Source organism: Notothenia rossii (genome assembly GCF_949606895.1).
Source record: "Notothenia rossii genome assembly, chromosome: 11".
In the NCBI taxonomy this organism is placed as follows: domain Eukaryota; kingdom Metazoa; phylum Chordata; class Actinopteri; order Perciformes; family Nototheniidae; genus Notothenia; species Notothenia rossii.
The window spans coordinates 46,533,050-46,546,796 of record NC_136910.1 but is presented as its reverse complement, the minus strand read 5'-3'; the positions used below and the strand labels follow the sequence as shown (position 1 = coordinate 46,546,796).

General features: G+C 40.2%; 1 protein-coding gene across 5 annotated transcripts in view; it reads left to right on the top strand.

Annotated features, from left to right (window-relative positions):
* strbp (spermatid perinuclear RNA binding protein) overlaps positions 1-12,735 on the top strand; it is a 74,225-nt gene extending 61,490 nt beyond the window's left edge. For 2 of the 5 annotated variants that reach the window (XM_079657783.1, XM_079657784.1), the window contains exons 15-20: positions 134-268; positions 884-1,024; positions 1,543-1,702; positions 2,312-2,365; positions 6,498-6,545; positions 7,001-12,735. In XM_079657783.1, the coding sequence (XP_079513909.1) occupies positions 134-268; positions 884-1,024; positions 1,543-1,702; positions 2,312-2,365; positions 6,498-6,545; positions 7,001-7,095 (633 nt within the window). In that variant the 3' untranslated portion in view covers positions 7,096-12,735. The remainder of the gene's footprint in view (positions 1-133; positions 269-883; positions 1,025-1,542; positions 1,703-2,311; positions 2,366-6,497; positions 6,546-7,000) is intronic. The other 3 variants (XM_079657785.1, XM_079657787.1, XM_079657786.1) reach the window with 3 other exon arrangements.
* Positions 12,736-13,747: the final 1,012 nt, after the last annotated feature.

The following is a 13,747-nucleotide window of genomic DNA, read 5'->3' as shown; positions in this document are numbered from 1 at the left end:
TTTCTAACTATTACAAATAAAACACTTGTGTTCAAGCTCTTCAAAACATACAGTTGTGCTCATGCTAAGTCTCCACTGTTTGCTTTCTAATACACTCGACTTTTAAATGATAAGACTTTAATTATCTCCTTAGGTGCGAACTCAGGGTCCGATATTGACGGCGAGTGGGAAGAACCCCGTCATGGAGCTAAACGAAAAGAGACGAGGCCTCAAATACGAACTCATCTCTGAAAGTGGAGGCAGTCACGACAAACGCTTTGTGATGGAGGTGAGCTTCACAGTGCCTATGAAAAGATATTAAACATGTATATGTGTAAGAGAGTATATTTCTTTATGCACATGCCATTTAGCCATGGGGAGAAACATACACACACACACACACACACACACACACACACACACACACACACACACACACACACACACACACACACACACACACACACACACACACACACACACTCAGAAGCAGGCTGATCTCCGGTTGTGTCAATCAGTCATCTTGGTTCAGGGAGCAGGCCTGTTCTCTGTTGGGTGTGTTGTTTTGCCTGGCCGCTCCATCGCTCCGCTGATTGATTAGCAAGGCTGCCTGACAGCAGGGCCTCGCTAAACAAGCCGTCCTGTTCAGCCAGACTCACTGGCTGAGTAAGTCATGACTGTAAAAAAAACATGGGTTTTGAACAGATTGATTGTGCAATTGTTAGTTTTGTTAAAGCTGTATTATTTGGGGAAACCACTAATAGAAGTGATAATAAAACTAGAAAATTATTTTTAACCAGATGCACAAAATGCAAAATGTTCCTTTTGTCCATAAGTAGTCTTAAAGCATATTTGATTAACATGTTACCTTCGTTATGTGTGTGTTTGTGTGTGTTCATGTCAGGTGGAGGTTGATGCACAGAAGTTTCGTGGGGCAGGCCCCAATAAAAAAGTAGCAAAGGCCAGTGCTGCTCTAGCGGCTCTAGAAAAACTCTTCTCTGGTCCAAATGCAGCTGTAAACAAGAAAAAGAAGATATTGCCTCAGGTAAGGAAACACACACACACACACACACACACACACACACACACACACACACACACACACACACACACACAGTACACACACACACAGTACACACACACACACACGCACACACGCACACACGCACACATTACACACACACACACACACACACACACACACACACACACACACACACACACACACACACACACACACACACACACACACACACACACACACATACAGTACACACCAGACACTGCTTCCATATGGGGCTTTAAAGCAAACAGTATCAAACATATGATCAATACAACCTGTAGCAGTCTTTCTCATGAGCCAAACTGTCCATGCAGCTTTAAAGATGATAACGTTTAAACGTCTTTTTATTCTGTGGAGCAATTATTCCAACTTTGTTCACTCATCAGTTATCAGTGGCACTGGGATCCATACGTTATCAGATCACAGTGTATCACACCGTTATCAGACATGTTTCCTCCTGACTTCTAACTGAGCCTGTGTGCATGCTGGTTTGTAAACAGCACGTCTTTGTCCAGACAAAAGGAGTCCTGGCGGCCGCAGCCGCCGCCTCGGCAGTAGCAGCTCAGGTCGCCCGAGGAAGAGGAAGAGCAGCCCTCGCGAGAGGAGCCTTCGTCAGCGCCGCAGCACCAGGATATGTCACTCCAGGTAGTGAGATCTTATGTGAGATATGAAAGATTACAGTACTGATGGTATTTTCTTTATGTTGGTGCATTGATCAATAATATACAAATAATTTCAAATACCCTTCAATTCTTTTTGTTTTGATTTCTGATCAGAATTGTATTAATTATCAGAATCAGAAACAGGTTTATTACCAGGTAGGCTTACACGTACGAGGGATTTGACTTGATGTCATGGTGCATACATAAAAAATTACATTAAATATTTTAGAAATAATTAAAAATATAGCAAAAATAATGCAGTATTTACATAGAAATAGAATGGAAAAAATAAAATATGTAATGAAATACGGTAGTAATAAAAAGAATAGTGCTGAACTTTCACTAATATTATATAATATATTCACTAACCCTAACTTTCACTAATATTATATAAGATATTCACTAACCCTAATGTGTGCCAGTGAGGGAATATACAGTATCTAATCAGGTAGAGGTGTTAGCTTCGCCTCAGGTATTCCAACCTTTAACCACAGCTGTCTGCTAGAGTGCAGAAACACTGATCTAATCTCACTGAAGATGTAGAAAAATGCAGACTGGAATTGAAAGTGCGCAATTGAATTAGACCCTGTCACCCCTTCCCCAACAGGCTTTGGGGCACCGTATGGCTACAGCCCCGCTGCAGCAGCTGCTCCTGCATACGGTACGTGCTCCTTCTTTCCTGTCGACTCATTTCACCTTCTTTCTACCGTCTTAAAGCTTCTTAACATCTCTTCCCTCTTAACCAGTCAATTCCCTTTCAACCCAACATAGCATAGTGGGTTTGTTAATTATTCAGTCGGTTTATCTCACACTAACCATTCTTCTCAACCCTGTTTTGCTTCAAAACTTGATCCCATTTTATTCCATGTTGTGGGATTTGGCGCTGAGCTTCAATAACAACTGATTCAAGTTTAAACTGTCGCCTCTTTGTTGCATAATTCAAGCTAATCCATCAGCACTTTGGCTTACCGTCCGCTCAGCACTTTCTTCATCTTACTCACTATCTCATCTCATATGGGCTGAAACCGATCATGACACACACATGCACTTATTGAATTAAAATAGAAAAGAGTCGAAACTCTAACTAAGCTTTCCTGCGCTGATAATAACCCAGACCTATTTTCCGTACTGCTGCATCTTCATTTCTGTTGAGATGAGCAGAGTGTTAGTTCCTCACTTTACCAGCTGTTATTTAAGAGAAGGTGGCAGGTCAGCTCCTGTCATGTTACTGCTGCTCCAGGGTTTCTATGTCCTCACTGCTGAAAGTGCCCACAGCGCTCCCTCCCACACACTCATGCATAGGCTATAATCTATACTAGTCCTTGACCTTTGACAGCATCGGTATTGGTGCAAAAACCACTCACACATGCGTCCTTCTGTCACACACAGTCACAGTTACTCCCACAGACTAAGCCTTGTGCAGTGTGAGGCATGGGAGGCCTCTCAGATTTGAATGAGTCTTATGTGCTAAGAGAAACTGATCTGGGGCGCCCGGCAGACGTCTAGTACCCCCCTGAGATCCTGACTGCCCTGAACATAAAGTGAGCCTTCGTTTCTCTGTTTGTCGTGGAGTTCGGTTTCATTCGGTTTCAATTCAATCCCTGGGATCTGCATTATTTATTAAATGTAATTGTGACCTTAATGAAATACTCGAAATACAATCCAACAAGCACATTAAAGTGACTTTTATAACTACTTCTTTAACTTATCTTTTTAAGTGTCCTATTTGCCATGACATCCAATATATTTGGAGAGGCAGTCAGTTAGGGCCATCGTGCCTGGCCAATGAAAAGACTTGGCAATGAAATGCAGTGTATCTTCAGTGGGAGTGATGAAGAGTTATTGGTATCTCACGGTTTGCTTCTCTGCCCCGGTGAATCATCAGAACATTTCACGCACCATGGTGGGTGATCAGCGTGAGTTCAGCTCACCCTGAGCTTTAACTACCTACGAGTCGGTAGGAATTCATGTTATTTGAAAAAGTAAAGATAAACACGAAAAGTTACGTTCAACTCCATATTAGGTCCTGAAATGAAATGTGACATCCTCCCAATTTGCGTCAGCACAGCATGCAAACTGAGACCTTGCTCTACTAGACTCTGTAAAGCTTTGCCTGCCATCATGCAAGAGATCCTGTGAACAATCAAATCCAAAATATATGCACAATAGTAAATATGCCTGCTGTTAAGACTCGTCAATGTGGAAATTAATGTTTCTTTTGTACCCAGTTGACTTGCATGGCTGCAGATAAAGAGAGGTTTAAGAGATATTGTGTTCTTATTATTTAATCCACTTACTAAAACAAGTCCAAATTGGTAAAACAATCTTTGTGTTGGCTCCATCAGGGCCTACATTTCAATCAGAATCGAGAAATGACAACATTGGAGACTAGGCCTCTATCTCTTGGAAACAAAGCTTTTACCTTGGTCCCTGCTTTTCACTGTCCTCTGCTTTGGGCTTTCGTGTTGGCAATAATAACACATTATAAAACTGGCTCACAGGAACGCTAATGTATACTGTAAAGCCAGGACATTATATTATAGGAAAGGGCATTATATCATATTGGAACACAGGCTTCTAAAATTCCTATACAATACGGGACAATTTCTTTCATTTCTTTCCCTTCCTTCCTTTATTGTCCAACTCTGCCTCTGATTGGCTTTTAACTCTAACCAATCTCCCCGCTCACGCCTTAACCTAACCAATGAAATCATGGAAGTTAACAATTTGCCAATCAGAGGCAGACATGGGCGGGTCATGCTTTTGCAATAGCAGGAATTGTGATTTATCTTACAGAGCTCAACTGTCTCGAAAAGAGTTATTTCACTTTATTACGCCATGGGTCTAAACTTGTAGTTGTGTTCATCTTTCCAAAATAAGAAATTATAAAAGCATCGTACTCACCAGGGAAATTGCGGTGTAACATCGTTTAAAAAAAGAACCAAACCCCAGATATGTCAATGTGATTGAAAGAAGGAACTAAGGCAATCGTTATTATTAGTTATAATAATGGTTAATAATATAATAATTAATAATTATTAATTAATATTATTAATATTATTAATATTAATATTATTAATTAATTAATATATATAATATATTACAGTTTGTAATAAATCAAAAATTAATCTCATCTTCGGCCATTTGTTTTCCTCTTAACTATGCTTCTCGGTTTTCTCTAACCACCGAATAAGAACACACAACCCTATCCACTTCCTCTCACTCAGAGACCCCCCTTTTTGTTTAGAGGGCTGTTGGTTGGACCTAGATGCAGCGTAGTGTGTAGTGTGTAGTGTAGAAGAAGGAATTGACACTTTTGGTTTATTTGTTGCCCTGGACTCATGCAGAGCTCTTCTCATGTCTCCCCCTCAAGGTTTGCCAAAGAGAATGCTTCTGTTGCCTGTCATGAAAATGCCCACCTACCCCGTCCCCCACTACCACTTCTTTTAGCTCCGGAGACACACACACACACACACACACACACACACACACACACACACACACACACACACACACACACACACACACACACACCAAACGCTTCTCCCAAAACCTGCTTCCAGAAGCGAAACTTTTTTCTACAATGACGGGAGAGGACCTGAGCTAAATGTTCATTTCATTTTCTTACTGTTTACAGAAACTTTTATGAATGTGGAAAATAATGCAGGTTTGAATTCTTAAGAGATAAACAAAAAGTTGAAGGATTTTACTGTGAATTGTGACCTCGTACTTTGAGTCTAAATTATATATTTTAGCCTTTTGTTATTGTGTTCTTTGCCAGGGACAGGATAGCCTTTGCAATACGATACACACAACACACATTGTCTCCCTACAAAGAAAATAATACGCTTTGTGAAGGAATAAATAAATAATAATTTTGAAAAAGAATAAAGTGTATCTCCTACACAAAGCTGAACACTGTCTGGTGTATACATTTCTTTACAGCACAATTTGATGCACTTTTAGTTTTGGTTAGATTTGGACATTTTGGGATTATTTTTCCAGCAGTGATCTGAAATGATTTACTCACTCTTTCAATACTGTGACCTAAACTTGCATCAATCTTTAATATTCCACTCTCATACAGCGCAGGGATTGAATTTCAATCTTACCGCGTACCTTAGAGCGTCTCGTTACATCCTTTTGACCCTCGGTTTATAGATATTCAGAGGGAAGGGCGAGGAGACAACAATTGAATTTAGAAAGCTTTTGCGGGATCCTGCATCGTAGATTCATCGGCACGATCCCATTACCTGCATCGGCACGATCCTATGGATTTATATCTGCCGGATTTCCCACAGCTATCGGAGTTATCAACTGGAGTGAATGCAGAGCTTTTTGCAGTTTGAGAAAGACAACATACTTTAGCTCAACAAAGACTACATCTATATCACTTATTCTCCCTATGTGCTTGTTATCAGGCGTCATAGAGCTGTTGATAATGCATGTCAACCACAAACAGAAACTTTGGGACCCACATGAATTCATTTCTCTCTGTCAGTGTGTTGTATGTTGTTTCAGTATATCAGTGCCATTGCTGTGTTTGTTGTTTTTGCACGTCTTTGCTTAACCTTTTAAATAAAGATAAGCACAAACTAAGCTGCTGAAGCCATTTTAAGAACATGGATTAATATCACAAGTAATGTATAAAACATTTAAAGAGAACTTAACTTAAAACAGAATAAAAAATGAAGTGCTAGTCAAAGGTCAGCTTCAGTCAGGACAGAGTTTTGCTAGCTCTTCACCTTCCTCAGTCATCCAACCATCACCTGACAACATCTCCATGGTTACAGATATGATGCGCAGCCATTCGTTGAGAGGACCCAGTATCTTGTCCAATGGTTGGTTGAGCTCCATTGAGTTGTTTTACATATTTGTAATTGTTTTCAGTTGTTTCATTTTGATTATTTGTTTGTCATTCTTCTGTACAAGTTTGAATGTATTTGTATTTCTGAAATCAAGATATTTATATTAGATAAACTCCCTGTCTCATGGATTCAGCTTTGAATGTACTGATAGATATAAGACTTCTGTTATCTGATCTTTACTTTGAACTCTTGATAACAAAATGTATTTCCCAGAATGTTGAACTTTTCTGTCACCCAGGTTATGATTTATTTTTTAGAAACATTTCCAAGAACTGCTCAAGTACCCTTGAAGTAACCTAGAAAAAAACATGATTAGATTTCTTTCTCCCTATGGAATTGCCTTTTGATCCTTCATTGCCTTTTACGAATCTCTATATGTATGAACATGAATAGTAATCCTTCTGTCCCTGTTCTTCTTCTCACTGCAGGTGGTCTTTTCATTGACAATCCCTTCTACCAGCCGCGGACCCTCGCTCCTTTTATCATTCATCTGGGTCCCCAGGATCTCTTCTCTGACTTCTAGTGGCAGAAGGTTGTTGGAAACTCTCTTCACACTGACCTGTCTGTACATGCAGGACGCCTATCTTTATGTCCTTCTCTAAGCCTTTTGATGCAGGTGATGGGCTCACAGATCTCAAACTGTTTCTGTTTGATCAGTCCGCCAGAAAAAAAATAACGTTCTGTCAGCAGCAGAGTGTAAAATCTCACCTACTGACCGAGAGGCTCAACGCTCCACTTTCTGTATTCTCTATTCTCCAACCAGATGATCACTTCAGAGGAGAGAAACTTTACACAAAGCAATACTCGGATTGTACGAGGAACGTTCAGCTGTGCGAGGCTGGGCTGAACTTCTTTCTTATAGCAATACACCAGAACTCCTCTCCAAGCTTACTGACTTGAGAAGATGTGAATGTCCGATGGAGTTTTACCCAACACAGCATTGCAATAGCTCATTCTGATTGTATATTCATTGTATGTGTGTGTACGTGTGGCTATAACATGACTATATACACATATATGTATGGTGTATGTTTCTATAACAATGTGTTGACAATAATATTACTATATGAGGATGTATTTATGTAAATATTCTATAAAATATAACTATTGTTGGTATAAATTATTTTAGAATTATAACGTGAGATGTAACTGTAATATCACAGTATAGCTTTCTTCCAATTTTATATACACTGAGCAATTGAAGCTAGTTCTAGGAGATGCAATATTATCTTTGGTATTCCTATTAACCCTGTGCTGTTAGAATATGTATGCTTCCTTCTTTCCTTTCCTTCCTCTCCTTACTTCCCCTCTATCTTTGATGTCTTTCTGAGCCTTTCTGAGCACGCTCTCTGCTGCCCGAGGTCTGTTTACGTGGCCCGGACCAGAGGTGCCCTCTATTACTGAACACACTCATCACCTAATCAAACCTGTGCACACCCAGGCACACACACTTTCCTGTCAAGAAGCACATTTTCTAAAGTCTCACTGCTGGCAGGGAATACTGTTGTTACAAATACAGTACTGTATGTGTATAGTATGTGTATACATCCTCCATAACACCCATCAACACTCTGTCCCGCTCGCCTTAGGGACCAAAAGCACAGCTCACTCACTCACGCATTGCTGTTCCTTCTTTCTGCCAACACACACATTCACACACACCCTTCCCTTCAGCCTATTTTCCTGTAGGGACATGATGCCGCTGGTGGCAGATACAGCCTGGTCAAAGGGCGTGTCTTAAAAAATGTCATCTCACAACTGGCTAACTAATTAAAGGTATAGCTCAGAAAAAGGCCTTAAAAGTGGAGCTTTAAATTCGATTGATGTGTTCCTGCCTGGGAATAAGTATATTTCATGGGTTGGTTATGTCAGCTGTCGGCACTTAGAAGGAGGGAGTTTACGTTTGGTTTCTTTTCACTGAAACCTAAAAAACCCAACATGTCTGATCAGTCAACCACAGCAGTCTCTGGCCTTCTAATAAGTTCCACAGAGTGAGATTTACTCATTGAACATGAAGTATAAACCCATACTATCAGAACTCAAGATTAGTATTGAAAAAGAAAAGCCGGACTGGTGCATGCCTGGTTTCAATCACAGTGGCTGAGACACCTGTCAATCAAGCAAACACACTGCATTACGTCTCTGTTAGGCAACATCTTCTGAACATTTTTAGCACGATATTAGAAAAATACAAAACTTGTATTTACCTGTATTCGAGACAGAAGTTGGATTCTTAAAGGATTCAAAACCCCTAACAAAGTCAGCTTGTTAAGGCCAGTCTCCATGTTGATGAACTGTTACAGAGAGATTTGGGGGGTGATTTTTGGTTTGTCATTTTGTAGTCTTAAAAATTCATGAATATTGTGTTTGACTATGTAGCCCTAGTCCGTTGAGAATGCTACAGCATAGATTGCAAGTTTTATTTGCGTAGGTTGTTGTTAGAGTGAGAGATGAGGTGTTCTATTAAACTCTAAAGTGCTTAACGCTTAATTATGTTGGGTCTAACTTTGGGCTGTAATCAGTCAGAAAGCACCATACACAAAGGACTCACTCAGTGCTGTGTGGGATTCTTTGCAAATATCTGTGGCGCTTCTAAAAGCTCTTCATCAGTTTTTTTTTATTTTTAGCCTTCAATAGAGACAAGGTGTCAGTCAGCAGAGACAAAATCGACCAGAATGTGAATCAAAAGGCTTTGATTCCCCTCACGCTCGCCTTGATCTGGGCACCTGTTTGATCTCCTGTGTTTGCTTCAGCTTTGATCAAACTAAAATGACGTCTGAGAATGCGGTGATAGACGTCCTCACACCTCAAAGCCCATTGTTTTCAAGACTTTTGAGTCAAATTAGAGTTATATTTTGTGACACCACTGAGCTGACAGTCAAGAGAATTCTTTAGTTTTTACTGAATATGGAATACAATGAGAGTCAGGATGTAAATGTTGTCTCTGCTGATCGGTTCCTTAAACCTGGTTATGGTTCAGCCATTCAGCATCATGGACAGAACATCTGTGTTGAAATCAGAGCTTGTAAACATTAGCTGTTAGCCGCCGTCAAAGGTTGCAGTGAACGACTTTACTCAATTCACAAAAAATTGGAATCAGGGAGCAACGTTATCACGATGTTATCAAATGTAATCTTGTTAACTGTTCATTTTGGCGAGATACTTGAATCAATACAGTTGTTTGAAGGTAAAGAAAGTAGTCGAGTCGAGTAGTCAGTAAATTCCACTACCTATATGAAGACATTTGTTAGCATGCCGTTTTAAGAAAATAAACTGAAAAAATCTCATCCCATTTACGTAGGGGCAGCTGGTCACTCGACATAAACACTTGGATTTATCCACAGTGTGTCTGTTACAGCCAGAGTCCACATCCATGGTTGCCTCTGCACCGCACGACAAATTTGTTTAGCTATTCCAAGCATTTCCCACCAAATCACAGAGCACATCCAGCCCTCTCATCTCCTCTGAGAGAGGCACTGCTTTGCCATTTTCATCCTTGTGTGGAGTTCACGTTGAGGTGAATAACTGTGTTGAAACAGAGCCTCTCTATCGGCTGAGAATGTCTCCTTATTTCCCCTCTCCCCTCTCTCTGTCTCTCCGTCCTCTCTGTCCAGATGGCCCACATTAATAAGGCAGATATTCATACCTCAGTGAGCAACCTTTTCATTTCCCCTGTGACTGAACAGACACGCTGGAGGAGTCACCCTGACTACTGACCTGTCCTCTTGGTCTGTTGGCCGGACAACCGCTCACAGGGAAGGAGGCAGAGTGAGAGCTCAGGGAAACACGCTTAGTCTAAAAATGGCGCAGGCGTCTGTAGAGGTTGGGGAGTTGTTTCCTTAGCCAGATTTGTGTTTCTTGTTATAGGCTTTACAGTAATACGTGAGGAAAAATAACTTTTGACCACTACCCAGAGCCTGGATTGACTTACATTTATATTTATAATTAACCACAATGTTTGTGGTATGCACCGGATTACTGCAGGGAAAAACGAAATAATTATTAAATGTTCTTGTTCTTTAGAAGCATATATTTGGTGATGATGTAGAAGATGAGGTACAAAGATACAAAGTTCACATGAAGACAGATTTATTTAGTGTACGAAAAATATTCAGATAGTTTAGATCTGCTGTTGCACCATCATGAAGGTGTGACGCTTTTTCAGTGTTTTCCCAGAAGCCCTGTTTGAAGATTTGGACAGTTGTGTCCATGTGGATCACTTTTCTAGAGAGTAAGGCTTGTTTGTCCTGCTCCCGGTCCCTGTGAGTTCTCTGATGGATGTTCATCCCTCTCCATTGTTCCCATGAAAGGTCTCAGAGATCACTATGAAACAGGAAAACATGGCAGCCATTGTAAACGCATCTCCCTGCATTTACACTTTGACATACACAGCCTCTCTCTGGGCATGTGATTACACCTGTACATCTTCTAAGCACAAAACACACACACATTGTTCTCAGGGCCACCTGACACACACGTTTATGCAAATAGACACAGAAGTAATCATATATGTAAATATTTCATCATTCACTGACAATAACAGCCGAGACATTATTTGCTTCATGGTTTGTATATCACACATAAGATTGTATGTAGTGAGAATTGTACAAGTGGTTAGGCCTTGTTTGTACTTTAGGATTTGAGCCATGTATAGCTGAGAAAATACATCTCCCCTATTTGTTTTCTTGGTGCTTTATAACAGGCTGTCTGTAGCACTGTATATAATGGATGTTACTTTAGCTTTTTGGAGAACCAGCAGTTACCCGTGGACAACATCAACTTTGCTGACAGGGGACAAAAGGGAGGAAAGAAACGTTATTTTGGCACCAAATGCAGTTGCTTTCCACGTTTAGATGCTGCAATGTGTTCAGTAGTTAGAGAGTGCTTTTTGCTGCCAGTCGCACGATTTCCCTCAGGCTACTCTTCATCCCTCTGCCAGGATTAAAGGTCAGGATCGGAAATGATGCAAAGAGGCTGTCTGTTAACAGGTTCTGGATTGTTCTGCGGGATGTCTTCATCCAGACACCAAAGACTCTGAAGGCTTTGTTGCAAAAATCTGATATTCTTGCTGTCTCAGAAGTTAGAAACCATACAGTACGGGAGGTGATACTCACCATAGACAGTTAACAAATACCAGGTGGTAAATGAAGGAGAAAAGTGTCTCGCATTAGCACAGAGACGCTAGGAGACATGCTAAATGTGTCTGAAAGCAGAGGAAGAAGAGCAGAAAGAGCCAGCAGGTCCATCAAATGAACTCTCAGCAGAAATAGATCCAGGATCACGTTTCAACTGCCGAGGCAAAGCGAACCAGACCAACTGCTGAACGCATCATTTTCTCCTGGTGTGTGTGCATGTGTGTCGCGGGGGGGGGGGGGGGGGTTTGTGAGTTTGTGTGTTCGTCTGGCTAGCACATCAACTGGAGGAGGATGGGAAGTTATTTCACACCCATACGCACGCACAGACACACATTATTGCAGTCACATTTAGCATGTTGTTGCATATTTGGTCATGGTCTGCTGATAAGTCCAAAATCCTCCTGATAAACGATCAAAGCATTTTGGTTGGGAATGTACACTGTCGTTATAGTGATTGTAGAGTAGAATGTATTTACTCATAGAGAGAGTAAACTTGCTTTTGTGTAGAGAAGCATATATACAGAATATATATGGATACATACATATACATCTATATATCTTTTGATCTTGTGTGTGAGAGTTGTTTTGGGCGCATCCACCCTGTTAAGATTCATATTTCTCTCCCCTTTTTCAACTTTTATTTATTATGTTCGGACAAAAGTAGCGTCCTACGGGTGATGAGTGTTTATTTTGTTCCTGTATATATGATTTTTTTATTTTATTTTTGACAAAAAGGGGTTTAAAAAGAAACAGTTTTACGATGCTGCCTATGAAGTGATATCTGTCCACAGAATCTGTGTGGTTCATGAATTTATCAAAGTGATTTTTTTGGTGAAATGTAACAATGACAGGGTGGGAGTCTCACAGGTCGTGCTGAACAAAGGCCAATGACAATGAATCATTTGAACTTGCTGTATTGATTAGTAGCAACATTCACAGCAGTGATGATCTGTGGTTGTCACTGTTTTTGACACAATCTATGCTTGACAAACTGAAAATAAATCTGATAAAGTGCTGAATCTCTATAAGTTTATATCTTTTTTTTTTTAAAGGTCACCTATTATGCAAAACTATTTTTTCATGTCTTTTATACATAAATATGTGTCCCTTCTGTGTTAAAAAATACACACCTTATCACCTGAATCTCCCCCTAGAGCACCATTGCGTTTTTTTAAACCAATCATCTGGCAGAGGGGCGTGGCTAGCAGCAGTTCATTAGCATTTAAAGCTACAGACACAGAATCAGCACTTTTGAAACAGGGTTGAAACAGAGGGGTTTATGGGATGCTACAATGCATGATCTTTTTGGGATTCCAAGTCGAACACTTCAGAGACATATATGTATATATCTGAGAAGTAAAATATATTGTTGCAAAATAGTATTATAGGGGACCTTTAAGTTCTCTGGGAACTTAAACTGAGCAGTCAATTGTGGGAATGGAATAAATCAACAATTACTTTACACTACAGGAGATGATACAAACGAGAGTTACCTGAGGATGGCCATTTAAAAAACAAGTAGAAATCAGAAGAATTAACAATATGACACTTACTTATATCTAAATACCCAACAATTCAAATTTGAATTGCACTCGTTTTGTATGACATGTTGGATTTTTTGTATTATAGTTCCTCTTTATACTGCCCACATAGTGCTACATTCTGAAAGCTAATATTGATATACTTGTGTCGTTATGTCAAACTATAATCACAGAGGCAAGGTTATGAGAGATAATTGGCAACTTTGTCTATGAAGGGTTTCAGCACATGAGCTGTCAATCATCTGCAGAGCGACTCTGCTGACGGCTGAGTCCGAGGATCCAGTGACATCTCCAGCAGTGGACAACCCCGGCAACCAGACACAGCTGCCAATCACACGGCAAACCAATGAGTATGTGTGTGTGGTTTCAATACAAATAACAACAAATGGGGACGAAATTGTGATTTTGTCTGAGAGAAAGCAAACAAGACAGATTGGAAGAGGATTTACCTCTTCTGCTGATGACAGCCATCTTGAAAAATGAAACCCTGTTTTAAAGT